Source organism: Grus americana, chromosome 1, assembly GCF_028858705.1.
Source record: "Grus americana isolate bGruAme1 chromosome 1, bGruAme1.mat, whole genome shotgun sequence".
In the NCBI taxonomy this organism is placed as follows: domain Eukaryota; kingdom Metazoa; phylum Chordata; class Aves; order Gruiformes; family Gruidae; genus Grus; species Grus americana.
The window spans coordinates 160794874-160819238 of NC_072852.1; the positions used below are offsets into that span (position 1 = coordinate 160794874).

General features: G+C 40.2%; 1 protein-coding gene across 19 annotated transcripts in view; it reads left to right on the top strand.

The window, feature by feature from the left end:
* Positions 1-1334, top strand: part of DOCK9 (dedicator of cytokinesis 9) — a 140658-nt gene extending 139324 nt beyond the window's left edge. For 15 of the 19 annotated variants that reach the window (XM_054833918.1, XM_054833976.1, XM_054834033.1 and 12 more), the window contains one exon: positions 85-1334. In XM_054833918.1, the coding sequence (XP_054689893.1) occupies positions 85-207 (123 nt within the window). In that variant the 3' untranslated portion in view covers positions 208-1334. The remainder of the gene's footprint in view (positions 1-84) is intronic. The other 4 variants (XM_054834076.1, XM_054834060.1, XM_054834050.1 and 1 more) reach the window with 1 other exon arrangement.
* Positions 1335-24365: the final 23031 nt, after the last annotated feature.

Sequence of the window (24365 nt, forward strand, 5' to 3'; positions counted from 1 at the left end):
GCCAATTTCATAATGTGCTGCTTGTTTTAGAAATGCTTGTGTCATTTTGTAACATTTTGGTAAATACATGTTTTCCATTTTAAGATTACTCCTGTTGAAGAAAAGACCAGTGTTATGCCTAATTCACTACACATTTTCAACGCCATAAGTGGAACTCCAACAAGCACAACAGTTCATGGGATGCCCAGTTCTTCTTCAGTTGCATGATTGTTTTGTAAAGGAAAGTATGTTCAGTTTTGGTTTTTTTTTTTTTTTTTAAAGTATGTGGATTTGCTTCATTGTGTGCAAACTCAGGATGAATTTGAAGCTAAATGTTGGGCACGTGCAAGCTGCATAATTCATACGAATGTCTGAGCACACTTAGCAAATAGCAGTTACTGGTAATAGTCTTTTAGAGTAAGGGAGGCGCACATGTATTTTTTAATCTTGCTTGTAGCGTTTAAAAGTATTCACGATGTCATTGCAGAAGTGCGTGTTGGAAAACTATAAAGTTGAAGTTAATTTCTCTTTTTCATTAGAAAGTAGTATTAAAATGAATTGCACATAACAAAAAAGTGTTGTGGGATGTAATTTTGCAGATATGTAACATTCAGGTGTTCTTCTTGTGTATGGCACATAGAGATTGATTCCAAGTACAAGAACTATTTTGGGGCTAGACAGAGACACTAGTTTTTTGGGCTTAACGGAACTGACAATAGTAGTTTTTGTACCATTTGGCAAATTGTTGTGCATTATTTTATACCTTGTTGCATTTTGGAGGTATGTGAGCTTAGATCTTATTAAACAACTAAATACAACCAAAGGTCTGTATTAATGAACACTGAGTTATACTAAAATATCAATAGTAGTAAATTGTTATGTACATATTGTTTGTTAATACAGTCCATACAGTCTGTACATAAATGTATTACATTTCTAAGCATTTTTTAATATTCATACCAGCTCTTATCTTTCTGCTTTCAGTTTATTGTGAAAATTTGCTCATTCCAAGTATATGCAGACTTTACAGTTCATTTATTCCTGTATATACATAAGTGCAATATCAAGATGTATACAGTCTTTGCTATGTTAGGTTTATATGCAGTTATTAAAAGGAAAAAAAAACTTTTTTGCCAAAGCAATGGAATATGTAATTGGTGATCATGGTTACTGTGGTAAATGGTGGTATAATTTAAAGCTTTTTCCATATTCTTATTCTTTTAAGACATTAATTTAGTAATTTTATATTTGGGGAAAATAAAGGTTTTTAATTTTATTTAACTGGAAGCACTGTCCTGCTGTAATTAAACATTCTGTACTACATCTATATTAAAAGGAAAAAAGTAGTTACTTTTCTTACTGTGTGCTCTGGTTTTTATTTTAGGTATGTCCCTGAGATTGGGGAAAGATGAAAGCTTGATTTTAAAAAAAAAAAAAAAAAAAGGCTTTTTGCAGCTTAAGTATCAGATGAGATGCAGATACTTCTGGGGTGTATTTCATATTCCTTGTCAATAAAGGGAATTTAGGTTATTAGTTAAGACATCGGTTCTGGATCCATCATGTTTGACTCAAGGTTGTTGCTCACCACTATAGTTAATATTAGGAAGTCTTCAAAACTTTTCATTGAATGACAGTAGAAATCATCTTTTCCTCATCCTGGCAGTGAAATGCTGGATAACTCTACTTTTTCCAATTACGTTTCTGAAACAAAATTCCTGTTTGTTTAAAATTCTTTTCCTTTAAAAAAAAAAAAAAAACAGGGAAAAATACCCTCCAGATAAAATACTTCTAGCCAGTGAATCCATAATACTGTGATGAGAGACAGTGCTCCTTTTCCTTCTTCATCCTATATGTTTTCACTTTTTTGTTCATTTGTGGAATGGGTGTAGGAATACTTTGTTATGTATCAATGTAGTTAGTCTCTAAAGGTATTTCGTTATTAGGAGAAAATATCCCATGAAGTTGTTTTGCCATTCAGGAAGACTTCTATATCAATATATTAATAGACATTGTGTACATCATGGTGGTTTCTTGTAATTACCGCTACTTTCTCTTAACTTCCCCTTTGCCCTGGGAGCAGGACTGACAGTTTCCTACAGTTGTACAACACTTTTTGCACTAAGACCTCAATTTGACACAGTTGTGTCTGCTAACCAATGTATAAATGTAGTATGTATTAATAATTTAATATGTATCTATGTATATTTATATACATCTAAATATATGTGTATCTGTTTTGCTTACTTGCTTGAAAGTTGGCCTATGAAAAGTAGTGAAATGTCGTTGGCAAAAGCTTGATGTAGGTTTTCATAGAGTAATATTAATGATTAGCACATGTTCAATTCTAAGTATACAGACATTTTGGTTATAATCTTAAATGATGCATTTATATGAGAGAACACACCCTCTATTGTTTTAGTTTTAGATATGCTAAGATTATAATTGTTGAGTTTTACCTTCTGAATAAGTCATTCTGTGCCAGCCTCCCTTTTCTGCTGTTACTTTTGCAACATGTAAATTAAGTATCTAATATGGGTTATTTTATTTATAAAGACTTGGGCTCTGTACTGGTTTTGGCTAGGATAGAGTTAATTTTCTTCACAGTACTATGATGCAATGTGTTGGATTTGATGAAAACAGTGCTGATAACACAGGGATGTGTTAGTTACTGCTGAGCAGTGCTTACACAGAGCCAAGGCCTTTTCTGCTCCTCACACCACCCCACCAGTGAGTAGGCTGGGGGCGCACCAGGAGTTGGGAGGGGACACAGCAGGGACAGCTGACCCCAACTGACCAAAGAGATATTCCATATTCAGCAATAAAAACTGTGGAGAAAGTTTGCCAGGGCAGCGGTTGCTCAGGGACTGGCTCAGCATTGGTCAGCTGGTGGTGAGCAGTTGGGGTTTTTTGCATCATTTGTTTTTCTTTCTTTTTGTTTATTTGAGGTTTTTTATGTATTAAACTGCCTCTATTTCAACCCGCAAGTTTTCACACTTCTACTCTTCTGATACCTTCCCATATCCTGCTGCAGCGGAGCAAGCGAGTGGCTGTGTGAAGTTAAACCACGGCAGTCCTTTTTGGCACCCAACGTGGGGCTTGAAGGGTTTGAGATAACAGATTTGACCTCAGTGTGTTAGAGGGAAGTTACCATTATCATCTGTTTAATGGTTGCTGGTCACAATGTTGATTTGCTTGTGTTCTTGGCATTGATTTATCTGATCAATGCCATGCTCTTTTTTTTTCTTGCTGTACATCACATTTGAGAGCTCGTTATTTGACTTCTGGCATTTGCTGTGCAGTGTAGCACTTGGTTGTGTTTTGCGTGGGAGAACTATGATAAAAGCATTGTCCTTGAGCCTAACCTGGAATTTGGGCCCTGTGGTGTTGCCTTCCCTTTACTACAGGAACCATCTCATGAAGATAATTAACAAATTTGTTTTGCTTTTCTCTTCCGAGAATCAGGCAGTGGAGGGAATGAAGAATGGCACCTACCCCTTCTTTTCCTGCAGGGTTAGATATTTTCTCCCTTTTTACAGTAACTCTTCAGTATCTTGAACATCCTTGGGTAACCAAAATACTCCTACTAGCATGTTTCAAGAATATGTTTCCAGCTTTTCCTAAGGTTAACCAGCTGTTTAGGAATATCACACAGGGATGTGTTCTAAGGCAGTACGGTTATGGGTAGCAAGGCATGTGGAACGATATGGGCAGGTACCTAGGACTGTCATCTCTGATGGTCTGGGACTTCACCCCCAACCAAGTGCAGGATCTTGATGAAGTGATAAAATGTTTGGGAAAAAAAAAAAAAAAAAAAAGAATGCCCTGGTTATGCCAGACACACAACTTACCACCCTGTGCTGGGGCCTGGCATATGCCAACTGAGTACTATCAGCACCCTCAAGGGGAAGAGGAGGGTCTCTGCAGCAGAAGACATACAAATAGCCCTGACTAAACCAGAAACCCAACTCTCAACTGTTTCAGTTGCCTCCTTAGTCAAGAAGAAACAATGGAAGCGAAAGTCATCAACTTGTTTAGTAAGGGAGGAAGAATCAGAAGAGGCAGCCTGTTCTGCGGCACAGCAGTCACCAGAACAGGAGGAGGAAGAGACAGAAACCATAAACAAGTCAGAAACCACCTGATCCCTGTCCCTAAGTGAGCTGTGAGATAAGCAAAAAGATTCCAGCCATCATCCGGGTGAGCAAATAGAAAGGATATAGGTATTAATTAGCTAAAGCCACGCTGTCTAAATACAATTGCTTGTCTACCTTGCCTTGGTTTCTTGTATTTTCTCTGTCTATACTGTATAATAACTGTATAGTTGTTGTGTTTATGTATCACAGTATTATAATCTATTTGTGCATTATTTCTTACTAAAAATATTTAGGCTGTTCTGGGTGATCATAACGCATTGGTTCTTGAAGTTTTAGAAATCTCAACATGCATTAAACATTTGCACAGGCAAGATGTTTAATATGGGCACATGCTTCAGAAAACTTGGGGAGAACAACTTTCTTGTGTACTTCACCAGCAGATACTATGATGTCGTTTAATTGTTCAGGTGATTATGATGATACAGGTTTTTCATCTACTCATGAGATTTGAGGATATTTTAATTCTTCTTCCTTTTTAGCATGATTCCTTAAGAAAATGCAATTCACTCTATTCATCCAACAATTTAGTGTTCTCTCTAGTAACTTTTGCAACTGTTGACCAATCTTGATCTTTGCTAAATTTGGCTGAAGAGTTTCTGTGTGCTTAATGAAAAATATTGGCTGGCAGAGGTGACAGATTTAAATTGCTAGTATTGCTTATGGAAGCACTGCAACATGAATGTGACTTGGTCTCCAGCTGGTCAATCAGTATGCGCAGCGTGGCCAATAAATTGGCATCAGCTTAACTCAAAATAAGTGATAATATGGTTTTCTTCCCCAAACAGTAGTATATTCCATAGTGTACTCTGAGTAGATAGCGTGCTGCGGAAAGGAAACTACACGTACTGCAGAGGAGAGGAGGTAAAGTCACAGGAATGAGGAGGCAAGTTGGGCTTAAGGCAAGCAGAGATGAGGGGATGTACGGACAAATCGGGAAACCGTCCCTCTCTGGTACATGTGCTACAACAATCTTTTTTTCAAGATGCTGAGTGTGCTCTATTTTACTGTTGCCACAGTTACATCTACAATAGCAACTTGTAATGTGGTTTTGGGGGTCTTTGCAGTTAGTTCTCAGGCTGGACGTGGTAAGCATAATGTTAAACCTAACCATAATGTTGTAAATATTTTAAAAATAGTATTTAAATGGGATTATTTCAAATAAAACAGAGTATTTAGATGAACCGGGCTCTTTAATGAAAACACCTAGTCACATAAGTCAGGAAAGCTTTTCAGGAAGAATAAAAAAAGTTCTAAAACACAATTTCTTCTTTTATCTTTATTTTCTTTGTGAGAAGACTTCAGTAGATAGAAGACATATAAGTCACAATCTGTCACGAAGGCTATCTGGTGAAGTTTGGGAAAATTGGTGTTCTGTGTTTTTCATGGACTGCACTTTTCCACAGAGGGCAGAAAAAACGGGAACACTGGGCAGATAAGGACTATCTTGTTCTGTAATTCTCTCGACGGTATTTGTAGAAGTGATGGCTTTAACACCTTTAAAATACTTTGGTGGATTTTTCCTTTCTGAGGTATTATATTGAATGTATAGTGAGTTATTTAAAAGCCATTTAGACTCTAAATATCTTTTGCTCTTGACACAATTAATGAATTTAAATTATATCTAGTGATTAGGCAGTATTTCCCTTTCAAGTTAAGTGTAGTAGATATTAGGGTTTTTGCTGGCATTTTCTGCTTAAGGAAGAGTTTTATAATCTCTTCTCTGTACGCAAAACTTGTAGTTGTTTTTTTCTGCAAGAACAAGGGGTAACTGATATTCGTAAAGTACCTGGGGAATGCTACACCTTGTTTATTGATACATGTCGATGAAAAAGCATGGAGAGCTTTGCTAGCTGCTGCATGGTTCTGTTTGGACTAATGCTATACAAGATGAACTACCTGGAAAGACAGAAGAGAGGAGTCTGAAGGGATTTAGGTAGATGATCTTTTACTGTGAATCCTTTGAGCATCTTCCTTTTTGCACGTGGGGGCTGATTCAGCTGCTACTCTGATCAAACTTAAGGGCTTGGGTGAGTTAATGTGCCATGCACTAAAGAGGCACCATGCCTCTTGAAGCCAATACATTGTGGAGAATCTTCCCTTCTACCTTGGGTTGACATGTCTGTTATTTCTTCCCCCAAATACTGGATGATGCAGCCACAGACTGCAGATTTGCTGCATCCAGTTTAAAACAATACTGCATGAATTCATCATTGGGTTTATGGTTTTGGTTTTTTTAAACTTTGTCTGGGTCCTGTAAGATTCATTGACACTGGATACCTGAAGAACACGTGTAGCTTCTTGGGATGGTGGTTTTTGTAGCTAGTGCTATGTAATCATTTTATGTTTGTCGCTGTGGTATCAGACTCCCAAAAATGTGAATGTTTGACTTGATGAGATGGGGGACGTGGAAATCGTGAGCAGAATTGACAGAACTGCAGCTGAGATCTTTAATACAGGCTCATGTCCCAAAATAAATATTCTTTTAAGTTAGTTTAATTTCCATTTAATATTTCAAGAATTGGTATAAGGTTTAACCAGCTTTACTCAGACATAATTTTCAAATGAATCAAAGTGAGACATCAGATGTTTTCAAGTGTATGAGGAAAAACAGATGTCTACCAGTCTAGAGCAGTTATCAGACTATATACAAGAAAATGCTGGTGATTGCTGAATAAGTAAGTTCAAGCTGGCATTTAGTGTTTGAAAAAATGGAGTTTGAAGCCCAGAAGAAATCTGAACAGAAATTGGCTGCATCACTTTGCTCTGGTCAACGTGATTAGCACAACTACCAAGGGAGCTGAAATTTCTGATAGAGCTGTGAAGTAACGTGACCTTTCTTCAGTGACGTGAACTGTAAATGAATAGATAAGAAGTTCCCAAGGACATAAAGATAACTGTAAGGAAAGAACCTTAGTTAAGCAAAAATGTTCAGTCCATTGTTCATTTTGTAACTCTGAGATCTTTGTGAATGTTGCCTGGGGAGAGACGAGTCCAGAGCTATACTTGATTTTGTGAAGCTTTAGAAGCCACCTTAACCATAGTAAACAATAACAAGGCACTTAAGGTGACAAAAACCTTTTATAATTGGTCTAATGAAATGGAAGAATTGTCAACATAGACTGTTCAGACTTTTAAAAGGCCTGTGACAAGAAAGAAAATTTCTGGTCATCCATCAGCAGCCTGTTGAGGGTTTGTTGGGGGTTTTTTTCTGAGTGCTTAAAACTTTTTTTCTCATCAACACCAGTGATGGATCCTTGTGCTGCATCCATAATTTGAAACAGCTGAATACTTTCTCATCAAAGTCTGCTAGTAGACTGTAAAATACATAATAAAGCCTTGAAACGCTTTGTTTAAATGTGCTTAGAATAATTTATGAGACTGGGTTTGTTTTTTTTTTAATCATTTACTTGAGAGAGATAAAATAGGGGAGGTGACACCCTATACTAAAATAGATTGTTATCTGCTTTGGAGATGCTGATAACTTCGAACCAGAGGAACTGAAATAGAAATGAAGGAATGCACTGGGCTGGCAAAGCAGGAGGCAGCAACGTGCTGGCGAAGGGCTGTGTTCTTAAAGCTCAGAACCGGATGATTTAACTTGCCGTGCACATCTGTGGGGGAAGATGACTCACAGCCAACAGCATAATACGCTTATTACAATATGCTTGTAGAAAACCATTGTCTCTAACACTACACAGCCAGTTTTGGATTATAGATTGTTATAATTCAGTAATTACCATAGTGGGTTTTGGTGCATGGCTAGGAACCAGTGATCAAAACTTGACAATATTTGTTACCAACTGGTAGAGATAACCCTAAAATGAAATGCACATTTTATTAAAAAAAAAAAAAAGTAAATCTGTTCAGCTTGATAATTAAATAAATTGGTAAAAACTAGAAGCTTTAAGAAAAACCTTGACTGTGTGGACGTGAAGCTATGACAGACAGAGAGGAAATGCTTTTGCTTTTTGACAAACTGCAGATAGTGATGACATACTAACACTTAAAAAATCAAATTTAAGCAGAAAGAAGAGGAAATAGAAATTAAAGTACAGAAAATTGCGAAGGAATTCAGGGTGTTGATTGGAAAAAAATCTGCCTCACACAGATGAAGCTATTAAGGCATTTTGCGGAACTACTTGCTAGCTGCAATGTAGCCTCACTGCTAGGCAGGTGGTCAAAGGTCAAATTGTTAAGTGTGGAGACATTTTCAAAGTGATTATGTTCTATCTTTAGAAACAGTGACAAAACCATGTTGTTTTCATGAAGATACATTTTGTAGCTCCCTTGTAATCCAACAGGAAGTTTCTTCCTCTCAGGTACTCAGTATCTACAGGCCTAAAACTTGAAACCAGGGGTGGTAAGAGTTGACTGAAAGACGCTGGCTGGCTAACGTTCCTTCAAAAGAGATCTCGGAGCACGGAAAGTTCAACATAATGTCTGTGTTGTCCCAACATTCAGAGAAAGCATGTGGGATGGTGATGCACTTGTTGCCAGGGTAGTGGTGTGAAACAACACACACTGGGAGATCGATTACGAGATTCAGATAATAAAGAACTAAAATAGGCTTACACAGAAAATAGGTCTGGTCACACAGCCGTCCTTATTCTTTGCAGGGACTATTTTGTAGTTCATTGATTGTGTGCCGTAGGAAATTAAAGTGACAAAATTTAATTCGAGACCAGAAGGAAAGGGAAGGTGGTATTTATTTTAAACAAACTTATTCTTGGTCAGACCGTCATGTTGACTCTCTCATGGATTTCACCTAGCGATGTTCTCACACCCACGTGCTCACAAGCACCAAGATGCCCATCTCCAAGCGGCAAGGCCAGGCAGGCTGGAGATCCCCATGGAAGACAAGGAATGGTGGCTCCTGAGTAAATGCCGTGTCACTGGGGGTCTTCCTTGGCAATGGAAAATTGTTTCAGTGTGCTGGTTTGGGATGACTGGGATAGAGTTAATTGTCTTCATAGTAGCTAGTACGGGGCCGTGTTTTGGATTCGTGCTGGAAACACTGCTGATAACACAGGGATGTTTTGGTTACTGCTGAGCAGTGCTTACACAGAGCCAAGGCCTTTGCTGCTCCTCACACCACCCCACCAGCGAGGAGGCTGGGGGTGCACAAGGGGTTGGGAGGGGACACAGCCGGGACAGCTGACCCCAACTGACCAAAGGGATATTCCATGCCATATGACGTCACGCTCAGCAATAAAACTGGCAGGGAGGGAGGCTGCCCAGGGAGCAGTTGCTCAGGGGCTGGCTGGGCATCAGTTGGTGGTGAGCAATTAGGCTTTTGGCATCACTGGTTTTTCTAGGTTTTGGATTTTTTTTTTTGGGGGGGGGGGGTGGTTTGGGGTTTTTTGTTTTAATTATTGAACTGTCTTTATCTCAACCCACAAGTCATCACACTTTTACCCTTCTGATTCTCTCCCCCATCCCACTGGGTGGAGGATGAGCAAGCAGCTTTGTGGGGCTGAGCTGCTGGCCAGGGTTAAACCACAACAATCATCCCAGTGTTTATCAGCTATTACAATGTGATTTTTTCCATCATAATCTTGCTTACCTCATCCCCCACATAGGGAAGGTGGCTACCTGTTGTCTGTGCATCCTCATTTGGATATCTTTGTGGCTACAGCCTTTCTTCTCGCTGGGATAACAAGCAGCAGACTGGCACATAGCGCACGGTGTGCTGCAACCCTGCTGCCGCCATCCCGTTATCGCAGCTCAGGTCTTCTGCTGACAAGTCATCCTGCTGTGGCCTTATCAGAGCTCGAGCCTCCTGGTCGTGATGTAAACAGCACATTCCTCGGTGTTTACCAGTTTAATTGCTGTTGATCATGTCTTTGGTTATCAATTCATGCTGTTCCCTGAACCCATGCTGTTGTTTGTGCTTTCACATAAGTAATTCCCGTTCATCTTTCATTCAAACCAAACTTCACGTTTCTGCTTCAGCTCCCTGCAGCACCAGGTGATGGTCCCGTACGAGCGGGTCATTATAATAGAGCATGTGTCCACATGGGGAAGCGCAGCCTGGCAAATGCTGTTAGAGACCATTGATGGAAAATCAAATGGAGATGCTTTCTAGAAGAATTCCAAAAAGCATTGGTGTCACAGTGGTATGATTCAACATTTTCACTGGTATTCCAGAAACACATTAAAAACTCCTGCCACTTTAAATTACATGAAAACAAAGGTCAATCTCGGATTTTAATTGCTCCAAACTAGGACCTTTAAACATAGTACACTAGTATTATCACCTACCAAGTCACACTTGGAGGAACAAGAAATGAAAATTAAATATACACATTGTTTTTTGGAAAATAGTAGCAGTGAAAAGGATTTAAGGATTTTTCTGAACACCCAGCTTCCCATAAGCAAACTGCTAAAGAGGACTAATCCAGCAAGCGGATGTAAGCAGAAGGTATCGTGGTTTTACACCCTGCCCTACAGCACCTGTGAAACCACGATGAAACCACTCTGCTGCTGGGAAGACCCTGGGGCTAAGGTTTTAAAATGCTGAACTGAAGAATTTATACAAGAGTCACAAAAGCCCAGGTTCGAGGAACAGAGGAAAACCTTACATGGTGGGAGATCTGGGGGAGAGTGGTTCGAGTTATCAAGTGGAAAGCCGAGAAGGGGCGTACAATACAAAAGCCATGTTGACAAAGAGCATAGTGGATGCTGGGAGGCTTTTCTAACCTGGTTAAGGAAGACGTAACAGAGATTGGATGCTGAAGCCAGGCAAATTCAGATTAGAAATTCAAATCGGGCTCTTAATCCCCAGTAACCATTACATCGAATGCTACCGATGGTGCTGAATTCCAAAGGTCTTGGTGTTTTCTGGCAGATATTCTTTACAGTAAGGAGATGTTATTTGTTTAATTACTTCTTTATTTCAGGTGTAGGTAACCTGTGGTACAAAGCTCAGGCTGCGTGCGTTAGCTCAGAGCTAATGGTCTCTCTTAGGTCTAAATGCTGAAGCTAAAATTTGAAAAACAGCATGAAATCATTAGCAGTTTTAAGCTGATGCTATTTACCATTAACTTGTTCTACTTTGTGGCTATTTCGTAACAACATTCTGGAAAAACAGGCGTGTGCAGTCTCTAACACAATAATTTTAGGAAGTGGTCTTATTGTTCACTGGGTCTTCGTTCAGGACAGCGTGCTGTTATTTAGCACAAGCGTTGTGTGCCCCTGCCAGATTTCAGCCAGTTGGTAGTCACAGCAGAAGCTTGTACGGCAAGCGCTAGTGAAGCAGCTGACAAGCAATTATATGCTAATGTGTCTAGTGTTTGAAGCAATTACTCTTAATGCTTGTAAGTGAAGAAATGCCTGGGATGCTCGTTTGAGAGAATGATGTCTTGTATGAATGACCTAGAACTTCCACCTCATTACTTTTGTCTGCCTCCACCTTTCAGGTAGCAGTGAGAAAGTTACTGAATCTCGGGTTTGGGTGGTACGTATCAGCTTCTACAAGACAGTTGAACCATTTGGTCCATGTAGCATGGGAGTTGGATTTTGTCTAATCCTGCTAAAAGAAACAAGACCTTAGGTTGAAATTCTTAGAACCTGAAATTCCTCAATCCAATTTCATACACGAGGTGTCTTCTGTCCTAATTTGTCACTTTTTAAACTGTTCTGTCTTCACATAGCCATTTGATGGTGCACTGGGACCAGCTACAGGCTTAAACCTTTTCCTGTTTCTTGGCTGACAGCTGTGTTTGCTCAGGTTGCAGATGTCTGACTAGGGTACCACTGAAAGCTGAGTTAATCTAAATTGATAAGCATATGAAAAATTCTTCCATATGCTTTGTTGTGCTCTTTAAATGTAAGAGTCACTTATTTAGCTGTGGTTCTCCTGGAGCTCATAAGTCTATCATTTTGGCTTTTTTTCCTTTCCCTTTTACCAAATTGCAAGTCACCTACATATAATGAAATTACACTGGAGTTATTGGTCAAACAGTTAAATATTTAGAACCATAGACTGGTTTGGGTTGGAAGGCACCTCAAAGACCATCTAGTTCCAACCTCCCTGCCATGGGCAGGGACACCCTCCACTAGACCACGTTGCCCAAAGCCCCATCCAACCTGGCCTTGAACACTGCCAGGGAGGGGGCATCCACAGCTTCTCTGGGCAACCTGTGCCAGTGCCTCACCACCCGTTTGACAGACAGCATTTCAAGTCGACCTGTTTCAACCCCCTTTTCTAATGCTACTTGTCTTCTTTGTGTATTTTAATTAATTTTGATTCATTTCAATTAAGGCGTTAATACACATCAGCTTGACTATATCCTTACCTAATTATATCTCAATACGTAAATGAAGGCATGAACATAGCTCCCTCTTTTCCTGGCAGAATGTGTTATTGCCATTGAAGCTTACACACTCTTGCTCAAAACCTGCACTAAACTGTCCTTTCCCTTTTTGTATGCAATTTACATGTACAGTTGTCATCAGAACCATTTTTCAGATCCTGTATTTCACAATACTGGATACATATTTTATTTTAAATATTTATTGGTGATATAAGAGGGGGAAATCTTGGGTTAAGTTACAGTGTCATCCAGATTTCTGACCTTGCCTCAGGCCTAGTTTCTTCCTTACTGAAACCTTGATTCTTGAGAACCTCTCCACTAGGAGAACTGAGCCACTAAATTAAAAAAAAAAATGCTGTATTTTATAATTTCTATTCCTTCTGTCCATCCTGATTATAAAATGTCAGACTGCTGTAAAAATAAAATTAATTACTGCCATGAAAATTAAATAGCACCTCTTTATCCCAAATAATTTTAAAAACAATTCCAACTTCACCCTGATACAAAATGCGGCAACACCTGTTAGGAGGATGTGGCAATGGTTTCATAAGGTACAACTGTGCATTGCATAACAGCAGGAGTGAAAAATACGTGTTTGATCGTGAGAAGGGAAAATAAGTCAAGTGCAGTATATCCTTTCCTTCTGCCAGGACTAACCTTTCACAGAATCACAGAATGGTTTGGGTTGGAAGGGACCTCAAAGACCATCTAGTTCCAACCCCCCTGCCGTGGGCAGGGACACCCTCCACTAGACCAGGTTGCCCAAAGCCCCATCCAACCTGGCCTTTCAGCCTTACTTTTGTACCAGTTAATTTCCAGATGTTTGACTGCTGAGATACTGTTGGTGCCTGGTTCCGTCTGTACCATAGCTTCTTTTAGATAAGGTCTCCCTTATCTAAAAGACGAGGGAGAGTGGTCACTGGTCTTTCTCCTCACCAGTCCATCTGCAGGGCCTGGTCTCTGAACACTCCTCTTCAGCTGTTCTCCATTCTCTTCAGGTCTGATGGCCTTGTGGGGGAGGAAGAAGAAAAAAAAAAAAAAAGTTGTCTTTTCTGCAAATAAGCTATTTAGCTGAAGTCTTCACTGTGTTCAGCTCCTCTTTCATTGGACACATCAGCAGCATTCAGGTTCAGAAAACAGTCATAGATTCATAGACTATCTCCAGCTGGAAGGGACCCATAAGGATCATTGAGTCCAACTCCCTGCTCCTCACAGGACTACCTAAAACTAAACCACATGACTAGGAGTGTCAACTAGATGCTCCTTGAACTCTGACAGGCTTGGTGCCTGGGGAGCCTGTTGGAGTATTTGACAGCCCTCTTGGTGAAGAACCTTTTCCTAATGCCCAATCTGAACTTCCCCTGATGCAGCTTCATTCCATTTCCTCGTGTCCTGTCTCTGGTCACCTTCCCCCTAGTCATGGTCAGCATCAGACAGAACACCTTCTTGACTATCATTCCCATGATGTGGTTCAGCTCATCATGTTTAAGATGCGCTAGACACAAATATTTTGAACTGTTCACATGTACTACAATGGTGTCCTAAATATCTTCTCAATTCATCCTTACCAGGGTCATCTTGCACCAGAGATCTGTCTTCCTGTTCGTTAATGACCCCACACAACAAGGTGGGGTGTCACTGAGGATCTTTGGTGGGACAGCATCCATCTCCGTACAAGATACTGGATTTTTATTCTGTAGTAGGCAATGTTTGTCCTATGAAAAATCTGTGGTCTCAGCTGAATGCAGTAAGACACCATTTCTGGAAGGTTTTGCAGAGCTCCAGAGAAGCTTGTCAAGGGTTACTGGTTGGAGTATTTGAAGCAGATACCCAGCCTCAGCTGTTCCCAAGTGAACCATAAAGGAAAGTTCAGTGTGTGTATTAACAAAACCAGCTATAGCCGAGAGGCCTCATTAGGAGCTTGTGTTATCTGATAACAGAAAGAAAAGGAAGTCATTTCAGTAGGACGCAAAACCAGGAACTGCTCGTTGTCTCCAGGAACTGTAAGTGAATGGATGCGGGAGCAAGAGGATGATACTTTGTTCTTTGACCGTGTTTTCTCATCCACTTTTAGAAAACGTTCTCAAAAAGGAATAAAATAAATCTTTTTCAACAGGAGGATGAATATATCTGTGGATACCTCTTATTGGGACACACCAATAAGTATCTGAGGTTATAATAAATAAGCAACCTGATTTTATCAGAAAGGAGGTCACAAAGTACAAACCTATTTGGTATATACATCATAATGAAATGGGTGTTCCTGTTTCTTACGGAGAGGATTCAGATAAACTTTTTCTGCTTGGATAGACTCAATTTTTTTCCTGCAAGCAAAAGACAGGTAGTACAGTAGCAGGAGCAGGACTTGTTAACGAAAGCATTTCTGATCAATATTACATTCGTAAAAAAGGAGGTTAAAATGTACTAGAAACTGGAATTAATAAAGAACCGCTTTCTAATAACAGCGTACAAGCTTAACTAAAATATTTAACTTAAAAGTATATAAGTTTAACTCCAGTATTGAAACTGATAAATGCGGGCTCAGTTCTAGTACTTGCTTCATCTGAAACGTTTGCAGCTCAGGAGGGATACGCCTGGATTAATTTCTGGTACACAAACTGATTCTCAACCACCAATTCAACTGATTCTCAAGTGATTTGCACAGCTTATGCTATATTTGTTTTCTGGAAAGTGATTTTATAGCCTGTTACTAAAGTGCTCAGGTGTCTTAAGGCCTTTCCGTAATAATGAGCCCTTCCATTTGAGGCTTTTTTTTTTTTTTTTTTTAGCTTTTACTAGCTAGGAGCGTTTTAAAGAGCTTTTGCTATCAACCAGATATAATTGCTTGTTTATGTAAGAAAGCACTACTTTGCAGGCTAATCCATTCTGCATCAGTTTCCAAACAAATGAAAAATAGAGCAATTCATTCTCTGCTTGCGTGCCTTTTTTCCTTTTGTTTTTTCTTCCTTTGCTTTTCAACACAGGTTGTTGGTAAACATTGCTCTGCATTGGTTTTGCATCATGAGGGACTGTTTCAAAGACAGAAAATGTTTCTCATCTACATTAGTTGCATAGGTTGAGCAATTTGAAATCTTTTAAAAGAAAGATTTTCTCATAGCATGTGTGTGGGATCACAAGACTTACAATGTGCTAACTCCATGATCTCATTATAAGAAGACTTAAACAATCTTGAATGCAAGGTATCATCATATTATATAGCATTTTGAGGGTAAAGAATTAGAAAATTTTCTGTGTGAAAATCTGATTAATACCTGCAAAGGTCCGTATCTGTTATGTTTTTACAGACAGAAAATTTAGATTATTCACTGAAGTGTCAGTGGGTCAATAGCAAAGAAGGAATCAAAGCTGTGAATTCCGAATCCCCGTTTTCAACCCATTAGGCCTGTTACTCTCTGATTAATAACAGTTCTTTCTGTAAAACTGGCTCATTTATAAAAATTTGCAGTAGAAAAATAACTACAAACTCTGCAAACTTTGACAGTTAAGAGAGCAGCGAAAATTAAGTATTGATCAATATATTGGACAAGATATAACCTTTGATTAGTAGGCGACATATTATTTTTAAACAATTTCATTTTTTGTATAGCTAACTGCAGGTGTTTGAATAACTTACAAAGTCTCCTGAAACTTCAGCTATATCTTCAAATGTCTTTTTTAGCACCAGATAAGCAGAATTCTCAAAATGTGGCATCCGTGGCCACAAAAAATATTCCACACTACTGCCATGGTTATATTCAGTGTTTACATTTGATTTAATTGGGCGCTATGGTCTGGTGTTTGCTACCTTTGGTTGTAACTTCTTCTACCACAAGACAGTAAAAGTGAACTATGAGTGGCAGCACTTGATTATCATATTTACTGGTTGGTTTTGTTTAGTTTTTAAAAAAGACTATGAAGATAAGCGGTAGGGTTTGCGATCTATACCTTTTTCATACCTAGCAGCCATGCTTACTAGAAGAACTGGAGACTGCAAGAGCTCAATCACATCAAACCCTTTATTTTTCTTCCCGTTGCAACTTTCCCTCAACAACAGGACTCCAAGCAGGAGGTTGGGAGATGGTGATTTGATTCCCAGTCTCGTGAGAGAAGGAGGGAGCAAAGCAGGTTAAAAGTCCCACTGGTGGAAAAGGGCCCGTCTGCCCGCATTACTGTTCTTTAAAACGTTAGTTCAGATGTAGGTATATCACAGATGTTTTCCTTCTAGAGCTGCTAAAAAGCGACTCTTTACATTCACTCTTTGCAGGATAGCTTTCAGTACCAAAATTCCAGGCAATTTAATTACAGAATTAAAATCTCTGTACTACTGATGCTGCTTCTTTGATGAGGACAGTGCTAGAAGGCCACGGACAATCTTTTTTGTGAGTAGATTGTCGATTTTCTTTCATTTGGTTGTTGGGATCTCCAAGAGCTGCTTCTGACAAATGGAATAGGCTTCAACACATATGAATAACGCGTACTTAAAAGACAGAAATGTCCGTGTGTATTCCATCAATGAGTGTATCCGGAGCAGGAAAAGGTCCTTCCATTTTGAGCCAGGCTTTGTTTTTGGTCTGACCTGAAAATATTCTAGATGCCCTACGTTCATGCAGGATGTCTTTGAGATTCTGTGGTTTTCCTCCTAAACTGACACTCCAAAGTTTCCCACAGCCTTGGGTTAAGAAATGAATTAATCTGACTATAGTTATAAAGTTATTTGTAGGTAGAGGTTGCAGAGTCTGTTGGTATCCTCTGGGCCCTGACAACTGTGTCCCCAAGAAAAAAACAATTGCTGAAATACCTAAAATGAACACGATTCACTTCATCTTTAGAAGAAGTATCAACCTTTCTGGTAGAATTCTTAATGATTTCCTAAAAAAACCCCTATTTCTTTGTCATTAGGTAGGTTCCATGTAATTCTGTGGAATAACATGAGCTTTCTACTTCTCTCTGTTTCCTCTCAGACGACTATCTCCTGTTTCTTGGAAAACTCATTACGTTGAGGGAAGCAGCGAGTAACCCAGCAACATGTTATACTGACACGCAGGACTAGGTTATTTATGTGCTGTAGTTTCAGTTTATGAAATGTATTATGTAGTTTTAGGTGGTTTATGTACTGTTGTATTGTACCTTTACCTTTGTATTGAATGCATTTTGCTTAGATGCATTTTCAAGAAGCAAAAAGCTGTTGCTGGTTGGGTTTTTATGAGGGTTTTATTATTATTATTAATTATTTTTCTTTCTTTCTTTTCAAAATCTCCCCCTCCCTTAAGGGGCAAATGGGTTGAGCTGTTAGCAGAAAATGTAAACAAATCCAAGCAATAGCAAATCCTGGGCTTTCCAAGCATAAGAAGGTAAGGGGGCATCCCTGTTTTTAAAGCTGAAAGAACAAAGTAATTCAATTGTGTTGTGCTGCTTACTGGGAATCAGATGCTCAAGAGAGTGCCAAGGACAAAGAAAATAAGAATATAACTGCATATCTCAATAGCAGTTATATATATTATATAACTATATTTTTTATATATATTATATATATATAACTATATTATATATATTATATATTATATAGCAGTTATATGTATATATAAAATAGCAGTTATCTCCAGAAGCCCTGGAGATACCACAGCGTGCAGGTGATGCTTTTGTTGCTTCACGGACAAAGCCATATTGTCCAGCGCCATCTCAGTATTTCTTGCTGCCGTAGACCAAACTCTGTTTTGCAGGAGTGGGGGTCCAGGTGAGGGCCTCAGAGCGCAAAAGGGGGAGCGGGAGGGTGAGAGGAGTTTGGAGGCTGGGAGATGCTTTGCAAGGGAAGATGACAGGGAGGGGTTGGGGTGGGTGTTCACAGCCGATGAAGGACCTGGGAGGTCTCAGACAAATTTCGGTGAGGCTATGGGTAACAACAAGAGCTTGTCTCTTTTGAAGTGCCTCATTGACCACCTACCCAGGTAATTGTTAGTGAGGTACAGACGTTCCTTTCCCTCTCCTCAGCCCCTGCCGCCCTTCAGTGTGGGACCCCCCGCCATGAAACCCTCTTCTAGCCCTTTCCTCCACTGCACTGTCACCTCCCCCCAACATCTCCTCCCATCGATCCCTCCAAAAAACAAAAAAAGTGGGCTGAAAGTAGAGGGAATTAACCCAACTGAGCCCTGGATTCTTGGGTCTTTCTGTAGCAACAAAACTGACCAAGATTTCTAAAACGAAATATGAAAATTTACTTTAATGTGACTTCATAGGAGAGCAGTGAGATAAACTAATCCATTGAAATTTAATTACATATTAAATTCTGTCAGATACTGCTGCTAAAGTTTTCTGAGTGAGTTACAGTAGAGCTATAGGTAATGGAAAGAAGGAAGCTTTGTATCCAATGGTGAAAATATGATCGTCTGTGTAAACAACGTGAAAAATCCATTTCAGGAGGGATGAGCCCATCTGCAAACTTCTAACAGGGCTGCAACATCTGGATGGTGTCAGCTCTTGGTCTCCAGTCACAGAATTCCAACACTGGAAAATGCATCGCTAGAAAATGATATGATCTTGTCCTATTACCTGAACTCAAAATTTGTTATTTCCACTATGGACATTGATGTATTCTGAAGTTATGTATGTCTCGTATAGCAGCACTGCTTCTCCCACCCCCAAAATGATATACAAAGTCAAAGGATGTTTTCCCTTGAAAATCTTATAAGATGGTTTATGGGGGGGAAGTGTGCATCACTTGTAGAGACACTTAGATGATTATTTAAATACAGATCACACTTCAGTTTCTAAATATTGGGTCAGTTTAACTCCGGTCTTTTACATGCGCTTGAGTCAAAACAGATTGGTCAAGAGATGACACTTGTACTTGCATTGTCCAGTCAACAACATGATTCATTTTGTGGGGCCGGTTGTGTAAGTTGACAAGATAATCCAGCCAGCCCTAGCAGCTGCTGCACAGCTGAGACTCTGATGTGCTGTCCTTGAGAAAAAAGCTAAGTACAGTTTGTCTGAGAACATGCTAGTGATGAAACTTCAGAAGACACGATGCAATGCAAAGCTAAAAAGTTCACTTGAAAACGTCATGTCTCACAACACAAATCTGAAGCTTCAGAAGAAGATCAATGTGGAAGTACAAAGAAAACAAACTATTGAAGAGATGGTTGGGTGGTTTCAGCATGCTTTGAAGAATGTTCAGCAAGCTTACACTGCCTTAGGTGAGACAGGATGATGCTGTGTGTCAGGCAAATTCAAACCTAATATGAAGAGAGACAGAGGTACACAATTCAGAATTAAAAAAGTTTTCACTACCCAATGAAAGAGTTGAATCCTAGCTGGGTGCAGGATACTTACACCTTTGTTGTTCTCTTTTCTTTCTTAAATACAGTTACATGCTTCGAAGGTATGTGTTTCTCTGTGGTCAAAACGAATACATAAAGGCTTTGAATCAGGAGCTCTCTTGTTCTGCCCTACTTCCCTGACCAGCTGCCCTTAATACCTACGCTAACACTCCTATTTGTCTACCTCACGTATCTGCTGGGAGTGCCCTCGCTTGGCAGGCGAGAATCTCCCAGCCCCAGAGGTGGATTGCATAAGGTCTGACGGTAACTCAGCATCGGAACCGGGATTACCATGCGCGTTTCTGCTCTCCCAGTCTCATGCCTGATGTGTTACACAGGCGCAACGTGATGTGAGCTCCCTCTACTTATTAACTGCGTGGTACAAAGGTTAAGGCTCAAGGCTGGACCCACAAAGGCATTTCAAGGCTGGAAGGGATGGTGACATCTGGAAGTCCAAAATCATGATTTTTCAACGCCTCCTTGCACGTGTCACCTAATCCTGATTTCCATACGGACCTGCACTTCCAGAACCAAAGTTCCACATTAAATCCAGGCTTTGCACAAAACACCGTCCCATCAGATTCCCTGAGGGAATAACTGTGGAGGAAAAAAGAAGCAAAGGTGCTGTCATGACAGAACTCCTACTGCGTAAAAGATGGATATAAGGAAGAAGTGGACAAGGGGTAAATCCCGTCTCAGCGGGGACACCCCTTGCTCACAGTGGATTGCATCTGCTTTTGACAAATGTCTGCGCGGGGCTTCTTTCCCTTGCTGGCAACCCATTTTCTACTCTCCTCACCAATAAATATACAAGTGAATATAACTGGCAGTGTTATCAAACAGAGGAATTGAACTGGAAATAAAACACTCCATGAGTTATTGACCTCAAGTTATGTTCTCAGCAAAAATAAAATATCCAACGCTTCTTGGCAGAAGTGACTTTATAATGTTTTGTGTACCATTAACTCATTAGGTCTACATGTGCTATGTTAACTCTGTGCGTTGCCACCGGCACTGCTCATGAGCCAAAAGTTTTTGGCATCAGTCTGGGGCAGCTCCAGGTAAATAAAGTTTACCTAGTTACTTTATTTACGTACAGATCTCTGTTCTAGTTCCCGCTGCCCTGCTTCCCCCTCCACCCACGCACTCAGTGTGTGTACAAACCAACCTGCTAGATAAGCCGCGTCCTTTCTGGGACTTCACAGGAGGTGAAGTCTTTTCCTTTTTCTGGGGAGAAATACCTGCCAAACACAGCCAAGCTGGGCTGGCAGGCTGGGTTGGTAGAAAACATCTCTTTCTCTGCATGTCCTTGATTTGGTTTACCAAACTTCTGAAGTAGCAAGTCCATGTGTTTTGGGGCCAAAGTTGACTGTTGAATGGAAATTGAGTGTCTCAAATATGAAGCCTAATGCTACGTATGGAAGTGCTCAGCACCTGGCAGCTGTGCTGCTGGTGGTCAAAGGCGGCTGAAATGCTGCAGCCCCTTTCTCAGACACCCCTGGTGCCCTCCCTCCCTGCGCTCCCCATCTCCTCCAGACCATCCCATCAATTATTTGCTCTGCTAGAAAACCGCGTCTTCAAGAAACAAAATGACACGTGGTGCTATGAGAAAGGTGATGGCAAACAAATTGTGTTTTCTCTGTTATCGAACGTTCGTGGTTTTAGTGGGATGCCTCAGTTACGTTAGAAAGCGCAGCTGCTCCGTGGAAGGCTTTCCTGTGCACCAGCTGGTTCACTAATCACTTTTTTCCTTGGATTCCCTATCTGGAAGGTGGGGATACACTTCTTGGAAGGATGTATTATCTTGGGAGGAGTAGTTACTGGGAAGTGACTAGCATTAGTATTTGGCTACTACCAGTGTGAAAGCCAAGTAAGTTGCGGTTATAGAGTGAAATCCATTAGTCTTTGTTCATAATGGAGTTAACGCACTACCTGAATCAGTTTTCAGCATCCCACACGATACCAGCTATCCCATGATGAGCTGCGCACCCTTGCAGTTTCTTTATGTTTATTATCATTTTTCCAATCTAAAATACTGACTCAAAAACACCTATTAAGATTTACAAAATACATATGTCATAACAAATTGTAATTTCCCTTCATTTTCTTTGAGATGCTTCAATCTTAATTCAGGTTCCTTAAATAATGGATAATGAATCATTGTTCTCAACTATTCCATATTATGGATTCACCTCACCAGCTTCTCTGAAATGATCGTGTTCTTCTTACCTACCAGACACAAGGAAACAATCCTACCGACTTCCCTACAACCTTTAACTGAGTGATAGTTTGTGGCGTTTAACTAATGACAGAGTAAGGTACCCATCAATTGAAATTTCCACCCGTACAGCCAAACAGTTGGTGCTAGTGTATGGTCTTGGAACAATGTGTCATTTTAACCTGCACAGTTTACAGAAATCACATGCTGTGGTTTATACTTAACTATTCAAAGCTGATTATTAATTATTACTTAATTATTAAAATGTTGCCTGAGTTTTCTATTATACCTTGAAAATGCACTTCTGCAAGTTCAGAGCTTTGTAGAAGAAAGCAGAACTACATCTTCATCTTTGCTGAATATTTAACAGCCTTGCTGTGCTCTCAGCTCTCCTAGAAAGTGAGTCTCACTGGGAAACTCAAATTCTGTCCCTCCAACGAGTACAACCACAAAATAGCCCTGCAGAGGTCAATCTTGTGGCATCGACCCACTGAATGAAAGCAGAATCCAATCCACCTCAGAAGTAGCTGTGAAGCAATTGTGTGGACCTTTATCTCTCTCTGTAGGGCAAATGAAAACATTTGTACTCATCAGGGTGAATTCTTTACTAGTACTGTTAGGAGATTTCTGTAATTTTTTTTTTCATTTTTGGTTTAAGGGAGACCTTGAATATTGAAAGATAACATGAGCGGAAGCCATGGTGATCCAACTAGCCTGTTTATCTCAAATTGCTGAGAAAACAGGTGGGTTTTTTCTTAATTTCTGCTTCCTACTTGCATGTCTCTTTCTATGAAGAAACATCAAAGGCTTACTCTTTGTTTCCACCAAATGCACGGGGGTATATAAGATGTGTTTGGGAACAAACTGAAAGTTCCATTCACCACCACTGTTCATGCAAGAGAAAGAGACCAAATGTTCAGGGGAAAAAAAAAAAAAAATCACATTTCATTTCATACTTTAACAGCTCAAAAAATGATGGTAGTATCTCAGTTATTTCTGTAGGTGAATGAGCTAGCAGCGTTTTCAGCATTCTTCGCTGTGTTACAGACTGCTTGTTTTGCTGGAGTAACTGATTAATATAGAAACAACACGGCCTGTGCTGTGCAGCCATGTATATATATATATCACAGAGCAGTGATATATGACTAGCATCAGCTGTGGCAGTAGAACTTATGCAGCAAGATTTGTGTTTCTTACAGGACTGCGTGCTATAAATATAACTATAACCACACACTCATTTTTTTACCTTAAGAATTTACTCATGAATTTTAACAGTCAAGAGTATGAGTAACTGATAAGCCCCTTTAGGCAGATTACCCCCATTAAACACAGTTTAAGAAGTCTGGGTTCAGCTGTGGCGCAACATCACAGGTCAGAGCAGCCTTCTTTAGCACCTGAAATGCCGACTGTAAATATTCCACATTGCAATATATTGCAACGCTTGTTTGATTTGTACCTATGAAGAAATCAACCTGTTCAGCAGCCAGGTAATTATCAAGTGCATGCTGTAGGAGATACGATCAACCGCATAAACCACAGACCAGCGTAACAACATCAGCAAGCCTCAGAGACAGGCTTTACTCTTCTTTCAGAAATTTCAGGTTTGTGGGTTTTTGGGGTTTTTTTACAATGCTTGCTAATATTTTTTCCATTTCTGCATTCTGAGTACATTCAAGTCTTAGTATTGAGGAGCTTCCCTAATCCGCTCTTATTGTTAACTTTGTAGTCTGGCAATTCTCATGCTGAACTTCTCATCCATTTATTTCACATGTAAATCTAATTGAGTAAGGTGCCAGCATTGCTATAGTTCAGCATGAAGTGTATACTGTGTTATATTGACCAGAATTCTCCCAGCTTTCCCTGTAGTTTGGTTGTGCACATAACACGCAGGTCAGCCATCTGCTGCAGATGGACAAAGTGATGAGCAAATGGGGTTACAGAATCATAGAATCACAGAATGGGTTGGGTTGGAAGGGACCTCAAAAGATCATCTAGTTCCAACCCCCCTGCCATGGGCAGGGACACCCTCCACTAGACCATGTTGCCCAAAGCCCCATCCAACCTGGCCTTGAACACTGCCAGGGAGGGGGCGTCCACAGCTTCGCTGGGAACTTCTGAGAAGCAGCAGGTCACGGGAGCCGCAGGTCAGTCATCAGTAGAAACCCAGTGCCAGCCGGCAAACTTGTGTTTTCTCTTGCCCTTGGCAGCAGCAGTCGGGAGAAACTCGGTCCCCCGGCTGGAAAGGAGGGATGGAGGCAGAAAGCTGCCGTCCGCACAGCGCGAAGCCCGCTCGCTCGCTTAGTGAGTTTTCCATCCAGGAGCTGACAGGAACGGCTGTGGCATGAGCGCTGCGCAGCGCTCACTGTAGTCATAGCGCTGCCTCTGT